Below are 17,582 nucleotides of genomic sequence, written 5' to 3' on the forward strand. Positions count from 1 at the left end.
ATCCAATATCTGCTCCATTTATTTCATAATACTGTTCTCAAAAGTTCTTTAGAAAGCATATGCAAAAATATATAAATAAAACATACTGTAATTGCTATTAAATTATTCAAAGAAATTAATTTTTTTCTCATAATGTAGAACTGGATGCTATCTTTAGGGTCTAAAAAACTAGATTATCTAACAAATGAAAATAATTGAATTACAGGAAAACCTTATTATAATTCTCCTCCTAACTCACTTGATTCATAATTTACATTGCAATGAATTTGCTGGTTAGGGGGTTAATTAAAATCACTGCTGTAAAAAAGGGTTCATTCAATAATTCTTTGGGAATGCAAATTCAAGTTCAGGAAATAATAAGGACATTTTAAAAAGGAAATAATGTTCACATTTTAGGAGACGATTAAGCAAATTAAGAAATCATAACCCAAAAGTGTTTTTAAGTGATCTTATTGATTTCCTCCAAGCTGAATGTTTAGAAAATGAAATTTGAATTATAAGTCAATTGTAAACCTCTGTACTCAGGTATTGTGTGTGTGTGTGTGTGTGTGTGTGCACGCGCGCTCAGTCACTCACACACAGTCCAATTCTTCGTGACCCAATGGACTATAGCCCACCAGACTCCTCTTTCCTACTCCAGGGGATCTTCCCAACACAGGAACTGAACCCATGTCTCTTGCCTCTCCTGCACTGGCAGATGGATCCTTTACCAACTCAGATATTATATGAGAAGCAAATAACATTCAATAAAAAGGCATCAACACCAGTATAAGAATGTGAGCTTCCAGTTTTGCAGAGACACAAGTTCTAGTTGTTAACCAGCTTCTGGCATTCAACTTCAGGCTAGCCCTGCCTTGAATACTAATCAAATGGAAATGACCTGAAGTTAACCCTCCACATGTAAATCCTTTCTTTAAAAAATTATAACAAGAAAACACATACTTCTAACAGACTTTTAGAAGGTTAGAAAAAGTGCACAGAGCCCAGCACAAATTTAACAGAACTAATAGCTCTGATGCCTGGCGGCATTTTTTATCAGGATCATCAAAGACCTAAATTATTTTGGTTATTTTTCTGGATAGTAATCAGTGCCTGTGCATTGGCAGTGTGGAATATCACACACACAACAAGAAAGTCTGCAACAGGGATCGCAGACATAGAAAACAGACTCATGAACACAGTGAGGGAAGGAGTGAGATGAACTGAGAAAGTATGGAAATGTATACATCACCATATTTAAAACAGATAGCTAGTAGGAATTTGTTGTGTGACACAGGAAGCCCCACCCAGTGTTCTGTGACCACAGGAGTAGGATGGGGTAGGATGGAAGGGGGGTTCTGGAAGGAGGGAGGGGACATATGTATACCTGTGGCTCATTTATGGTGATGTATGGCAGAGGCTTCCCTCATAGCTCAGTTGGTAAAGAATCTGCCTCCAATGCAGGAGACCCAGTTTGATTCCTGGGTCAGGAAGATCCCCTGGATAAGGGATAGGATACCCACTCCAGTATTCTTGGGCTTCCCTTGTCCGGCTCAGCTGGTAAAGAATCCACCCACAATATGGGAGACCTGGGTTCAGTCCCTGGGTTGGGAAGATCCCCTAGAGAAAGGAATGGCTACCCACTCCAGTACTCTGGCCTGGAGAATTCCATGGACACAGTCCATGGGGTCGCAAAGAGTCGGACACGACTGAGTGACTTTCCCTATGGCAGAGGCCAACACAGTACTGTAAAGCAATTTTCCTGCAGTGAAATAAAATAATAAAGTCTGCAGTGAGTGAAGCCATCACACTTGCTCTTACTTCTTTTAAGCAAAAAGGTAGCAAGAGTTACTTCCACATATGGTATTACAGAAGTTACTTTTTTGAATTCCAAACTTGAGATTTAATAGTGACCCAGTTGGCTCCTTCACGATAAAACTGAACGTGTCTAGAGCTACGCACCATAACAAAAAATAACACACTTGATTTCCTGCTCCACATTTATTGGGGCCAGAGAGGCCAGGTATTTTCCTTTCACATACTTGGAAAAATATAACACAACAACAATTTCTTAAATACAGAACAAAACTTTTTGGATAATGAATCAACAGAGATGTAATAGCCTATAGATATCCACTGTAACAGTTTTATAAAATGTTATTCATCTAAGGCATTCTGAAACTCTTTCAAACCACACATATACACACATTCTATATACATGAAGGTATCCATTTATGAACAGTTTTTTAAAAGCACTGTGTAGGGAAGGCTAAAGTAATACACATTTAGATTCTGTATACTTTTTAAGAGACAATTCGGGGTTCTAAGAAACAGTGATTAACATTCAAACCAACATAGATTTTCAAACCTGAATAGGTAAGATTTCTGTGATGCCGGCTACAAGAAAATTTATACTGTAAATTGTTTGTTTTTTCAAAGGCCTCTTTCAAACTAGCGATTTCAAGTCAGGAGTAAACATTCATGGCATGAACAAATAGGGTGCCTAAGGTTCTAAAATTTGCTTCCATATGGTTTTCTTCTTCACCTCCCTACCTCACCTGGATGCTGAGTTATTCCTTCCAGATGACAATGCAGTGAAGGATTTTTTGAATTTCTGTTTCAAATGGACTACACTACTCCAAACACAAAGAGATTTTTGCCACGACATCCAAATATCATTAAATAGACCCATATTTCTTCCTAGAACAGACAGAGAATCACTAGGAAAAGACAGAGCTGACAAACAGGAAGGAGACAAGATTCAACCCTTTCTCTGGCCAGTTATACAAAATGAAAGCATCATTCTGTTATCAAAGTTGTCAGCTTTCCCCATTATAAACACAATCTCTAGACTGGCTTGCAGCTTGCCCTCTGATGCAACAGAGATATATTTGGGTTAACTAACCAACCCGTTCCTGTTGATTCCGCAGTCTCACACAAGCCAAACCGCTGAGCGATTTAAGGAAGAAGTCACCCATTTTCAGGCACTTTTCAACATTTAAAATTTTAAATCCAGTTATTTTAAATCTATTGGACAAACACTCCCCACTCCCCACAAAAAAGTAAGCTAATTCTTTCATAGTATTTCTGTGAGAAGACATACTCCGTCAATTTGCCAAGGAAACACCATTAATGCTTTCTTCTACCTTTTCTTCAAATTCCAGAGCTCTGCTTCTGATAGTGTAGCACTTTAGGTTATGTGAAATCAGCCCCTGTTTAAAGATTCTTCGTGGATCCAAGCTTGGAGAGTGTATTAATATGCGGGAGTACATTGCCATGACCGACATTCTTGATACAAAAATTCAGTTTCAGTTGAGTCCCTGTGATCCCCTGAGCAGTTGTAAATGCCCTGTACTAAATGAGGCAGTGTAAGACAAAGAAAAATATTCAAATCTATGTCCATTTATATTTATACTAGTACGAAACACAGTGATAGAAGAAGATACTGATTTTTTTTTCCTGAAGTATTTACAGTTTCAAAGGAAAATAAAGACACTATCGAGAAATCTCTAATGAATGATTAAAAATAGTTTGGGGTGGGTTGCCATTCAAAACTTTTCCCAGAGTTCTCATCTATGTTCTATACAAACTGTAAATAAAAATGTACACAACCAACAGATGTGTTATACATACATCGGATATCAATATGTACTTGTGAATTAAAGTTCCTTAATATACACATCCCCACTTAGAATACAACCCCTTACATAGGCAAAGCATCATTCTGTAATAACAGGTCAGGGATAGCAGCAATATAATAGTCTAGTTATCCAGTGACCTCAGAAAATATCCCAGGTCCTGACGTGGCACTCCGAGCTTCAGAAAGAGCCGTCCACTAATATTTAACATGGTTCTCATGAAGTACCAGGCTACTTTGCCAATGGCAATTATAGTAAAAGGTACTGTCTTTTCAAAACTCGTTTATTCAAAATCTGACTGATGGTACAACAGGAAAAATAAGCCACCATGAGGTGATACAAAGTGTTAAAGATACAGAAACTATGGACATTTTGTTTCTCAGATATTTTTTGTTGTTGTATCAGTGCCCTGTTCATACAAAAGGTACTCAGATCGAACAGAGGCTGAAAGAGCAACACTTTGCTGGGAATAGGCCCGCGCTGAACTGTGTTCGAAAATACACAAACAATTTGAATATCAATCTGTGTTTTACGAACTGACATGGCACATCGTACTGAGTACTGCTTTAAGAGTTATGAGTTGAAACCTTTGGGTAACTTAATGCACTTGTAACCAAAATTTACATATATAATATGCAAAAAAATTAAGTTGATTTATAATAAACCATATTAGTCCCAGAAGACAGAATGGGTTTCAAGTAAACACATATTTTGTGTGTACTATTGGAGATATCCATTCATGCCCAATGGATTCAAACTTTAGTTAAGCGGCAAGTTACATAGATTCTGGATATATCTATGACTTTCATATTCACTCTTGGTGTGTACTTGTAGGTCTAATGCTAAATCTGTTGGGCACATGAACAGAGAGCTCAAGAAAGGTCCCTGATACCTATGATGACAATTTTGAATCTCTGCCACTTTACCCAAACTTCATATTAAACAATCCTGCAGACCACCGCTACTGGCTGGAGGCAAAGTTGATCACTCAGGGGAGAGATGCTAAATTAGACCAGACGGTTTCACCTGCTGCAGCCCTTTTCCTGGGAAGGGCCAACTCCCTTGGCATAGCAGTCTCTCTGGCTTGAAGCTGAGATCACAGAGGAGAAACCTATTGTGTTTCTGCCAACTTACTGGCGAAATCAGCACGCCCAGTAGCTGGCAGAACTACCATATCAACTCCCAAGATAAGCGGCCCTCTTATAATTCTTATAAGAATAACAATTCTTACAAGAATTTCCCCTTAAACAGTCTTATTCTTCCCCTCCCTACAGGAGGTTTTCCTCATGCTTCTTGTGATGGTCAAATCAACCCAGGACAGACTCTGGCTTCTCAGTGAGAGTGTGTGTCGTCATAGTTGGCAGTGCATTTATTATACCGAGTGTTCGTGCAGGCTCCATGGATTTGGCTGGAAGTTGAACAGTCCACTGGGGAAGCCTTTGAGTGATAACATGATGATGTGTTAGTTTCTCCTCATCAACCCAGAGCTTCTCAACACACTCCACAGACAGAGTCTGGACTGTTGAACCCGGGTTCTCTTTACACAGGAACACACGCATGAGCGCTTGGCCTTTACAGATGCCAAAGGTGGGAAGGTGAGTTCAAAGTCTGGACACAGAGGCACTTCCAAAGTTTGGCAGGGAGGAGGAGGTGAGTTCATTAAGTGGGGCTTTATCACTGCAGTCTCGTATAACCCAGACACCTGCGGCACATGGACACGAACTGAGATCTTTAGGTTGTGGACGGGTCGTGCTTTTTCTTCTTGCCCCGGCAGGACTTGCAGACACAACAGATGATGCATGGGGAAGCCAGAAGCAGCAAGGGCGAAGTCACCAAGGCGATGATGCCCAACCCCACGAGAATCCCGACCACCTGGAAATGTAGAAGAAACGCCTATTTCAGCACTTCCGTCTTTCTATGTGTATACTCCATCATCAGCTGTGGACTATTCTTGCTCCCTGCCAAAATTGCATAGATTGAAACTCTAATCCCTAAGAGGAGGATGATGTGTGGAAATGGGAACCTTGGTAAGTAATTAGGACATCAGGGTGGAGTCCTCATGATGGGATTAGCGCCCTTATAAGAAGACACACAAGAGAGCTGGTTTGTCCTTTACTCTCTGCCATGTGAGGACACAGTGAGAAGACTGCCATCTGTAAGCCACAGAGAGTGTCCTCATCAGAACCCAACAACACCGGCACCTGAATCTCAGACTTTCAGTCGTTAGAACCACGAGAAATAAATTTGTGGTTTGAGTCTTCCATTCTATGGTCATTTGTTACAGCGGTTTGAACTAAGACACCATCTCAGGCACGTGAAGCAGTTACAAATATGAGACCCTCCATCCAGTGCCCAGGAATGGTCTGAACTGGATATAAACCGCAGAGGCACCAAGGACAAACCAAATGCTAACGCAGGCTCTGGCGCAAGCTCAGCGGGATCACGAACTGTTGGTGTTGGGTACCTCTCTACGTGTTTCCTCAACAGTCTCAGAGGAAACGTTAACATCCTCAGAGGGATGTTAATAATGGTTACGAGGCTATGAACACCAACTCCCTCAAAAGGAACATGAAAAACTCTTAAAAATAAATCAGGACTCCCTTTGAACCTACCACGTAAACACACAACAGTATGTACAGAGGCTTCCAAGCCCCACACAGCTCATGGGATTTTAAGACCTCTGCCTTTCATCGCAAACATGTCTCAGAGGGCTCTAGGGAATTCATTCTACCAGTTTTTAAAGGGGGGACGAGCATTCGCCTTTGCCTTTATTCTGCTGGGGTTTTTTCCATAAGGTATTACAAAAACACCTGAACGAACTTTTTGGCCAACCTGATTCTTATCTGCTCTGTCACCCTGACTCTCCACTTCTCCTCTAGGAGATTGGGCTCATGGATTAACTTCACGCCCAGAAGTTCCCCAGAACCTCTCAGGCTGGGGTGAGTAAGAAGGGAATAGAGGGGGAAACTGAGTAGGTGGGCTTTTCAACCCATTCAAAGTCTGGCTTCTCTTATGCTCCTTTTAAGGTCAGGGTACCTGTGTTCGGTTCCACATCACTGAGGCTCTTGAGTGGCCGAGCTTATTTCTACATGGCCCTTTGTCATAGTGTCTGAGGAAAATGTCATTCTGAAAAAAACAAAGAGAAAGGTTTTGATAAACACACAGTTTTTGAATAGAGAGATGGGTACTAACCCTATCAAATCACCTCAGTGGATAAAATTAAAGATGGCCTCTAAGAACTCCCGAGTGACAATTCCTAGATGATACTCGGTAGTTTTATAAATCATTGCGTGAAAACAGATTATAGTCTCTGAGACTCTTTATTGATTCTAAAGAAGATTAATGACCTGACTGATTATCTTTGAAAGGTAACTCTAGTAGAAGTGCAGTATAGAATGAAAGGAGCTTGAATGAGACAGTGAAAAGGCTCTGTCGTAAACCAGCTTAGATAACATGCCAGTGGTTGAGACCGACGAGAAGTAAATAGTCATGCAGAATTATGTAGGTGACTAACAGGATGGGGAAACAGGGAGAAGAAACCCCAGATGAGGGGGAAGCACTGGATAGGAGGCAGTGACTTGGTTGAAGTGACAACATGGGAAGATGACGGCCACAGTTTGGACGTGTTGAACTTGAGACATGCAAGCAGGGCTGTTCCAAAGGCAGCTGATCACACAGATCTGGATTCTGGGGAGAAGACATGGGAAGCAGTGTCCTTGGGCCGAAGAATCCACGGAAGTAGATGAGATTACCCAGGGGGAGGCTACCGAACACACATATTTAAGAGCAAGTCAAGGGGAATTCCTGTCTCCCTGACGCCTTCAGCTAGAATACTGATCTTCTCCTGCCCCGGCACTTCTGTTTCTCAGGCATTCAGACTTGAACTGGAATATACAGTATTGTTCTCTTGCTCTCTGAGCCTTGAAGGACACCATTGGTTTTCCTGGGTCAACCAGCTCACAGACAGCTGCTCATGGGACTTCTCAGCCTCCATTACCATGTGAACAAATACCTTATGCTAAATCCCAAGAATCAATCTATCTATCTACCCACCTATCTATTCTACTGGTTCTGTCTCTCTGGATAACGTTGACTAATAAAGTGACTATTCTACATGAATTTGGGAGAAAACAAAAGAGTAGACCAAGAAAGAACCTGGAAAGGAAATTGAGCAGTGACCAGAAACGAAGAAAGGAAATCAGAGGAGATGGTCTCACTGGAACAGAGGTGATCAAGATGTCAAAGGCAGTGGAGAATCCAGGTGAGGTGAGGACTAAAGTATCCATTGGATTTTACCCAAAAGGAATCTCTCAAAGCCTTGAGAAAACACAGTCAGGGTGGTGACCAATCTGAGTCACTGCAATGACTGGAGTGTCAACAGCTAGAGGTGATTATGCTCTTTTGAGGCTTAGCTTCTAAAGGAAGGAGAGAAACACAATGGCAGCAAGGGAAAGATGCAGGCTTGAGAAAAGTGTTTCTTGTTTTTAAATGGGACATAACTGAAGCCGTGGGTAGGTTAGAGAGCAGGGAATGGAAGCTGAAGTCATAGGAGAGAGAAGATAGAACCGAAGGGGATAAGTCTCTGAGGATCCCAAAGCAGAGGATGAAGACTATCTCATCCTCTGAAACAGTGGAGATGAGAATCAAGGCGGGAACAAACCCAACTCCCCACAGCAAAATTCAAAATCACTCTTTCTGGTGTCGGTCTCAGGCTTGGCTTGTGGACAATCCCCCTTCCCCTAGACCGATGCTCTAAAACTTCCCTAGAAACAAAGACCAACACCATCATCTGACATGGAACACTTGTCTACAGAAAAACATCATGACCCACAAGCCAATGGTCCCTGGCTAAAAGCCAAGAAAATGAGACCTCAAAACACAGTGACCAGAAAAAGATGCTGTGTACCTAGCAATCTTACGCCTGTACCATTTCACCTCGCGTACCAGAACAGAACAAGTGACAGAATACTGTGTTCTTTGCAACACCATTACCAAAACACATTTCAGCCAAAGGATGGAGCGATCTGGCTCTTGCCTCCTAAAGAGAACCTCATGGGCTCAACCTCCTCATGGATGTGAATCCTATTAATATGCGGGTTAAACCTGAAGGGAAAAAAAGGGATTTGTTTCATTTGTAAAGCATGAGGGGTACACAATCATGAGTCATACCCTCATCCAGAGTATCACTCGTCTGGAATTAGGAGAGGTCTCAAATATCAAACATCATTGTAACTCAAACTTCATTGTAATTCAAGGGGTTATAATAAGTCACATTTTTTAATAGAATGAAAACCTGTCTGTCAACCTTAGTCGTGAAGATTCCAGAGTCTAAAAGGTCAAATTTCTCCTCCCCAATGCATATGCCTTCCTGAAACCCTGACATCAAGCTGATTAAGATTCTTACTCACAGACGTCAGCCTAAATAACTTATCTTATTTCCAGTTAAAAACCAGGCATGTGGTGGCCAAGATGCAGGCCATGTTAACTGCACTCACTGAGTATGTATAATACTAAAGACGGACACAAATCAAACTGAAGCAAACAAAGCAATTAAAGGGCTTCCCTTGAGGCCCAGCTGGTAAAGAAGCCGCCTGCGATGCGGGAGACCTGGGTTCGGTCCCCAGGTTGGGAAGATCCCCTGGAGAAGGGAAAGGCTACCCACTCCAGTGTCTGGCCTGGAGAATTCCATGGACTGTATAGTCCACGGGGCACAAAGAGTCAGACACAACTGAGCGACTTTCACTTTCACAACAAAAAATTTCTAAAAGAATAGCCACCCATCCAACTGTGACTGAGGGCTTACACTGATACGAACATATTTTAAAGGTCCAAATTGCCAAAATAGGGAATAACTATAAACAAACTGCCAAAATAGGGAATATCTAAAGGGACTATGTCACTGCAAACTGTAAAACACTAGAATTGAAAACAATAGGATTCTCACCAATTCTTCACATTACCTTTTAACCCTGAGGTTATCATTAGCCTCAGCACTGGACTGAATGGAACTGCACCTGAACTTGAGAAGACAAACCTCATGAACAGTGGGGGAAGAGAATAATTAGACCAGATCCCTTATGTGGGAAGGGAACCCTGAGGGAGTGGTAACAATCTTGTTGTCACGCTAATGAATGAGATAGTAATTAAGAGACACCACTGATCTGAATGGCTTTTCTCCTTAATTCCAGGAAGAAAAAAAGCAGTCTAATTGTGATAGGCAGAATAACTGCTCCCCTAAAGATGTGCTGTGCTGTGCCGAGTTGCTCAGTTCATGTTCTTTGCCCATGGACTGTAGCCCACCAGGCTCTTCTGGCCATGGAGTTTTCCAGGCAAGAACACTGGAGTGGGTTGCCATTTTCTACTCAGGGGATCTCCCCTAAAGATGCCAATGGCCTATTCCCCAAAACGTGTGAATGTGTTACCTTACATGGCGAAGGGATTTTGCCAGTGTGATTAAAGACCTTCAGACGGGGGCAGAGGTGGGGGAGAAGGCGGGGAGGTTAGCCCTTGTTATCCAGAAGGGCACAATCTAATTACATGGGTCCTTAAAGGCAGAGACGTTTTCCCAGCTGTTGCCAGAGGGAATGACTCTGGAAGCTAAGAGCTTGGAAGAAGGCTCAGAAAGATGTATGCTGTTGCCTCTAAAGATGGAAAAAGGGGCCATAGCCAAGGAATGTAGGCAGCCTCTAGAAACTAAAACAGGCAAAGAAATAGATCCTCTTCACGAGTCACCAGGTCCCAAGGACAACTTGATTTTAATCCAGGGAGACCCATGTCAGACGACCAATGGACAGAACTAATGATAACACATCTGTGTTGCTTTAGGCCACAAGTCTGTGGTAACTGGTTACAAGAGCAAAAGCAAACTACCACTCTAATAGTCCTTTATACAACAGAATGAGACCATGCTCCCAAAGCTGGAAATGTCCCTAAAACAAAAGGTAGGACAACACACTTAAAGTAATCAGAGACAGGTATGTGAAGTAGCAGGCTCAGGATGTCTCATTAAGGAAAAACAAATTTCTTTGGCAGGAAAAAAAAAATACAAAAAGGTTCAGTATTTTAAAAGGAAAGTCCATCAGATATGGGCTGTCGCATAGATACAGGATAGAGGAGGATACGCGGGGAGACTCTTCTGGGCTGCACTTACGTCCAGGTTCTGAAGGCAGTACCAGCAAAATGTGTGTTTGCAGTTCTTACACATCATCTGAGCACAGCCTTCGTTGCGCTCAATATAAACCCGGCACACGGGGCACTGCTTAATGGGGGCTTCTGCCTCCGTCCCAAAGAGGGTCCTAGAAAAGAAATGAATGAGAAATTACAGGGTAAGGATCAAGAATGCTGAGTGATTTTTTTTTTTTTTTAATTTAAGGACCACAAGATGTACACCACCAACCAGAGCTATGGGTAAAGTGGGCTGAATATAATTAAAACAGCTGAATGATGCTCTTCTAGACTCAACGCTGTGGTCACCCACTGAATTCTCAGGGCTCCTGATAGAGTGAATCCGTTGCTGTCTGTACTTAACTTCTTGTCCCAGGAACAGGGTGGGGGTAAAACTAGGCGCAATGCAGTTTATTCCTTGTTCAGATAACTGAAAACAAAGAAGCTTAATTTATTTATCTTTAGCTTTGAGTGAATTACATAATTGTATTTTCCATAGCTGATTGAATCCATTGTTTTGCCAAATTAGTCTTTCATTCTCTGAGCACACGCTGTCTGACTAAAAAGTACAAGAAGTCTGCCACGCAGTGGAAAAACCAGCTCAGGATCCAAAAGGGGCAGAGACCATCTATACAATGATCTGTGCAAATAAACAGATGGGGATGGGAGGGAGTCAATCATCAATACTTTCAAATAAATGTCCTATATCATTGAAAAGACCTGATTCGGATCGATGAACAGGCCAGCAAAGCTTACAGGCTCAAGGGACAGAGGAAATAAGTAGAACTGGTGAAGGGAGGCCTGGGTGAGCCAGGCCTGGATTGCATTTTAGCTACTAGTCATCAAAACCACCACTCAGCACATGAAGATGTCAGGTTCACAAAGCGTGGTCAAACCTATGATTGGATTCCGTGCTCACAGTAACCCTATAAAGCAGTGGGACAGCCACCGTTTTCATTCCTCCCATTTTTTTTTTTTTTAATAGAGTGACAGACTTCAATCCCTGGGTTGGGAAGATGCCCTGGAGAAGGGAACGGATACCCACTCCAGTATTCTGGCCTGGAGAATTCCATGGAGTGTAGAGTCCATGGGGTCTCAAGGAGTCGGACACGACTGAGTGACTTTCACTTTTTCACTTTCAGACTCATAGAGGCTGAGTGACTTGCATAAAGTCACAAAGATACCAGTGGCAATGCAGAGCTCTGTCCCTCCTCTGGGCTCTTCACATTGGCCTGTGATTCCTGGGGACCTTGCTGGGTGGCAGTGAAAATGTAGCAGGTACTGGCGAAGAGGGCGCATGCCTGCCACGTGTGCTAGCTCTTTTTCTCCTCTTGATGTGTTTGGTCTGAGACTCAAGCAGAGCATCACATCAAGTAGCATTTCTGTTCCTGGAGAATGGCCCTCCATACTTGAAGGATGCTGAGTGATTAAGCCAACGGGACAACACTATTATTTCTGTTCTTGCTGATGCAAAACAGCCGCAGCCTCCAGCAAAGCAAGGGATCAAACACAAAGTTCTCTCACTCTGAGCCCTGCTGTTGCCATAAATACCCTCTGTCCTGCAAGGTACAGAGTGAATTGCTTGTCATCATAGCAAATTCTCAACCTCATTATTGTTTTTTTTCAGAGCATAAAATATCGAAAGATAAGCTCTTTTCCTCTAGTAAGCATGAATTTTAGCAGCATACTACCCTGAAGGCTGTTGTATCTATTGCTGTTTCTTTTAATATGACTGGCACACCACCACGAGCTGGCAATTGAGTCAGCTAAGAAAATCATTTCTGCACCTCTTCACAAGCAAGAATGAGGTGTACCAATTGTAGGCAGTCATGGTACCTAGGCAAACGGCTGTGGACAAAAGCTGTGACTTCCTACATACAAAGAACAGGGGACCGCAGCTTCCTACCTAAAGAGAAATCAAAACTCATAGAGACTAACTCTAGCTGTACCCGGAAGGTTGTTCAGGAGTAATTAACTAAAATTCCTTTAGACCTGCTGATTTGGTGATTCTTAGTGAATAACGTACCCATTCTGAGACACTTCTCAGGAAAGCCTTGCAGGTAAAGAACTCACCTAGACGTTTCATCACAATATGACTCTCTCTCCAAGCAACAGATTTCTAAGAACACAGGTGAATGATCCCCAAAGATTAAGCTTCCTTCCTTACCCATGCTCTGTTGGCAGGATGCCGGGCTGACTGTCCCTGCAGGAGACTTCTGCATGCCAAGCATCCTTGCAGCACGAGCAGAACTTCAGGTGGCAGGAAGGGCACTCCACCAGCACAGGCTGTCCTGGGTCACTTGTTGCGACGGGACACACTGTCTGACAGTCTGCGACGGGACACCACGTTCTGCAGGGGTCCAGGTGGACTTCTAAAGAGCAAAGAAAGAAAACACGATGGTCTATCTGTCTTCCATTCAAGTCTGAGCTTTCCTTTCTGCCTTCCGTTTATTCTTTTTTATAGGTCAACATTCATAGATGCCCAGCACAAACAAGGGCAATGATTTCTACCAGTGGTCTTCACATTGGATCCAGTCCCATTCTGTATCACAGGTCATTTAAAAGTGTGATGATAAAGGAGGGAAAGGAAGGGGAAACTAAGACATATTAAAGTCTGGAGGAGGAAATGGCAACCCACTCCAGTATTCTTGCCTGAAAAAATCCATGGACAGAGAAACCTGGCAGGCTACAGTCCATGGGGTCGCCAAGAGTCAGACATGACTGAGTGACTAAGCAGCATATTTAAAGTGTAGAGTGGACCCAGACCTGTGCAGTGGATCCAGGTCACCCAGCCCCGCCCTACTTCTCAAAGCAGGTGCTCATGGACTAGGTCATCACTGCCCTTATGAGCAAGAGAAGCAGCCTTCTCGCTAATCAAAACGCACCACCTTTTTGGAATATTTCTAACAGTTCAGCACTCTAAACAGGCAAATATCTCAAGTCTCTTCTTCAATTATTTTGGGTACTATCTTGGAGAAAAATAAGGACATGAAGAACCAACCAAAGCAAAAGAAAAAAAGTTCATAAAAGATTCTGTCCTTTCAGGCACTGAGAGATAGGTAGTGAGGCTTCTTCTGTTGTTCAGAGAGAAATTAAAGAAGAACCAAATAGTGTAGGGATGAAACAGTGTCTAGTGTGGCTCAGCCAAGAAGTCAGATTAGCTGTCAATTTGAATATTCTGTTGCCCTAGCAGTCTGCTACTGAGGGACAGTTTGTAAAAGACCCACACATTCTAGAAACAGAAGGTAGGGACCTTCACAGGCCATAAAATGATCATCACACACTACATTGGCTAGACCCATGTGGCATGCTAAAAAGAAAGTAAGGTTTGTGGGTGGACAACTGTCTTCCTGTGTGAGTGTTTACAAATCTTGTTCCACCTCCCATTTTCTAGTCAATAACAGAGTCCATATTCTTGTCATATAACATAAACTTTTGGTGGAAAATATCATGTGGAAAATAATGTAAGAAGCAGAGGAGCCCATTTTTCTCTGAACTAATGTATTTTGCAAATTTTGAACTGGTGAGATTCTAGGTTCAAGTCACTTAAGGCTTGTGATTCTTGGAATGTCCATGTGGAACGCAAGCAAATCCAAAGAGTGGTGCAAAAATGAAATGCAGGTATTAAGTGGGAGCTTAACGTTAAAGGTAATAATCTTACAAATTCGGTATGGAGGGAAAAGACTGAAATCCTCTAGGAAACACTGTCTCCAATAATATTTCCTCCAGAAAAATGCAACAATTGGAACTATGCTTATTACAGGTTTTCATTCAAAAAGAACATCCTTAAACATATCTTCTTATCCAATAATTCTGGAGGGCAGGAGTTAAGAGAATGATGGGTCAGGTGAAATCAGAAAAAAGAACCCTAAGGTTAACACATCCTCAGACTCTAAGAGGGATGGACCCCTCTAAGATCCCTAAAATTTTGGGACAGGTTGATTAGAAAGTCAAGGGGACAGTGATACACATATGGGTCCAAGATCTTAACCTTTGATTTCCACACCACTTATATTTTTTTTCCCCAAACTCTTTACTGCTTCACAAACACAAAGCCCAAAGAAATGAAGTGTAATATGTAGCTAACTCAGCACTAAGGATTCCCACATTAAATATCTACTTACCATTCTAAATCACAGGTCTTTCAAAAGTTTGATGACAAAGGAGGGAAAGGAAAGGAAAATTAAGACATATTATAAAGCTTACTGGGCTTCCTTGGTGGTTCAGACAGTAAAGAATCTGCCTGCATTGTAGGATACAGAGGTTAGATCCCTGGGTTGGGAAGGTCCCCTGGAGGAGAAAATGGCTATCCACTCCAGCATTCTTGCCTGGAGAATTCCATGGACAGAGGAGCCTGGTGGGCTACAGTCCATGGGTTACAAAGAGTCGAACACAGCTGAACGACTAATGCTTTCACTTTCATAAAGTTTAGAGCATCCCTATTGATCACCTTAAAAGGTTCAACTGGGCAATTTGTCTTCCAGACTCTAATCAATTAAAATTATTTGGCAGATTTTCTGACTTGTTTCTACCAACTTATTATGTCAGGTATCTGGGTGACATGACAGAAGCAGAAACAATAAATAGAGAAGCAATTAAAGATTTTCACGAACTCCTATCAACAAAAGGGCCTCAGTATACAGAGCAGCTACGACACAGCCCAGCCCAAAAAAACAAGAGAAGATACTTCCCTGGTGGTTAAGACTTCGCCTTCCAACGCAAGGGGTGCGGGTTTGATCCCTAATGGGGGAGCTAAGTTCCCACATGCCTTGCGGCCAGAAAAACCCAAACATTAAACAGAAACAGTATTGTAACAAATTCAATAAAAAGACTTTAAAAATGTCCACATCAAAAAAAAAAAAAAAAATCTCTAAAGAAAGAAGCAAGGGAAGAGTCAGAGCCACAGAAAACAGCAATCACTATGACGGTACATAACTGACAATGTTAAGGCTCTATATTGTTCAGCCCCGCACTGAGCTATTTCCAGAGAAAAGACACAACTCTCCAGAGAGAGACACTTGTCTAGGGCATCTTTGAGTCTCCTGGAGAAGAGCATCCCACAACGGGACGGGGATCTGCACACACCAGTCTGGCCAGGTTACACTGAGAAGGTCCCGGAGCGCAGAATGGCGCCTGCCCTTCAGCTGGGCTCCCACAAGAGCAGCAACGATAGATAAAAGAGTTGCTCTGCTTTTTAAAAAAAAAATTATTATAATTCCAATACGAGCTTCATTTTGCTTCATATACCTTGTGGTTCCAGTAGGCCCGAGAAGCCAAGCTGTTAGAAAAGAGAAAAATGCTGAAGAAGCATCAGACACTGGCAGCCCTGGCAGCTAACAGGACTTCCCAGAACCCAAGCCAAAAAGGGACAGATTAATGGACGGCAGGTGGTGGCCAAACCACTGTCACATGAGCAGACGCTGTCTTCTCCTCCCTCTCTCCTCCACACCAATTATCTGAGGGGAGTCTGAAGGGGAGAAAAGCCCCCAGGGTTAATGCAGGACTTTCTAAAATGCTCTTTATTATTACTACTATGAATTCAGTTCTACCTCCTGGCTTTTGGCTCAGGAAACACAGTTATTATGTAGATAAACAAAATGCACATGATCCAAAACATTTAAGGTTCAGTTTCTTCCTCCTTCCAATTTCTATTCCAAAGATAGAAAAAAAAAAGGAACCGATGCATATTCAACTAATTTCTTCTGTATCAGCAGTAATGAAAGCTCTGTAACTTTGAGATGAGCCAAAGCTCAGAAATCTAGAAAAAGAGAATAGTGCCTCCAACACGTTGATATGAACATGATTTAAAAGTAGCAGACTCACAGCAGAGATAGATGAAGTCATAGACGAACTGGAATTTACTTATGAAAATCAGAATTGATTACTGAAGTAAAGCCTCAGGACTATTTGATCTTCAGATTCTGCTTGTTCATGTAAATTACGCAAGGCAGGAAATGCTATTTAAAACTATTTTGTACTTGTGTACTCTGACAATTATTAGGACATAAAAACATTCCAAGAAAATAAAACTGCCATGAAACCTAAAGACCACGTCTGAGCCCAGTAATTGTTTTTAGTTTTCAAAAACTAAATTTTGAAATTTAGTTGGATTTCCCACCTAGAACTAGATATGTGAAGCTTGTTTTTTATTTGGTTATATATCCTCTCAGCTGACACGAGTGGTTTTTCTGCCGTCTTCTACTACTGTGGGCTGTGCCAAAAAAGACATGGTATGAAATTTTATTATTGTGGGAAACATTATGCACTCAAGCTAATTTAATTATCAGCTGAGATAAATCAAACTGTTTTAACTTTTATGACCCACTGCATTTTTAATTATGCCAAAATTAATTTGCTTTCTGCTATCTCAAAGAACAAAGGTCTGCAGATAGTTAAAATGCAATTAAACTAAACTGATTGGAATTAACATCTGCCACAGTAAATATACCCAAACAGAGGTGGCCAACAGCAGAAGAGTTGCTCTCAAGATAGCTGATGAGAACAACAGAATTTCAAACTTGGAAACAACTTTTGAGGTTATCTAGTCTAAAGCTGTTAAGTTGAGACCAACAGAAATTAGAAGTTTGCATAACACATGGTTAGTGAGTATATGATAGGATCAGGCCTCTTTTACTCCAAGAATGCAATTACTTATGTACAAACAAACTCATTCTGTTAAATAGATTTTAATCCCTCCATGACTTTTATCTTTGAAGCAACAACTTCAAATGCTCCATCTCAGCAAGTCATGATCTCCTTGGAGGTGAATTCATGCTTTCAGTAAGAATATACTGTGTGAAG

General features: G+C 41.9%; 2 protein-coding genes across 2 annotated transcripts in view; one reads left to right on the forward strand and one right to left on the reverse strand.

The window, feature by feature from the left end:
• Positions 1-17,582, forward strand: part of TPMT (thiopurine S-methyltransferase) — a 278,788-nt gene that overhangs the window by 30,361 nt on the left and 230,845 nt on the right. The gene's annotated exons all lie outside the window — the stretch shown is intronic.
• RNF144B (ring finger protein 144B) overlaps positions 1,972-17,582 on the reverse strand; it is a 72,407-nt gene continuing 56,796 nt past the window's right edge. Inside the window, exons 5-8 of the mRNA XM_065912863.1 lie at positions 12,949-13,153; positions 10,768-10,912; positions 6,654-6,743; positions 1,972-5,489 (exon numbers count right to left, since the gene is read on the reverse strand). Of these exons, the coding sequence (XP_065768935.1) occupies positions 5,349-5,489; positions 6,654-6,743; positions 10,768-10,912; positions 12,949-13,153 (581 nt within the window). The 3' untranslated portion in view covers positions 1,972-5,348. The remainder of the gene's footprint in view (positions 5,490-6,653; positions 6,744-10,767; positions 10,913-12,948; positions 13,154-17,582) is intronic.

This window comes from Muntiacus reevesi, chromosome 20, assembly GCF_963930625.1.
Source record: "Muntiacus reevesi chromosome 20, mMunRee1.1, whole genome shotgun sequence".
NCBI lineage: Eukaryota > Metazoa > Chordata > Mammalia > Artiodactyla > Cervidae > Muntiacus > Muntiacus reevesi.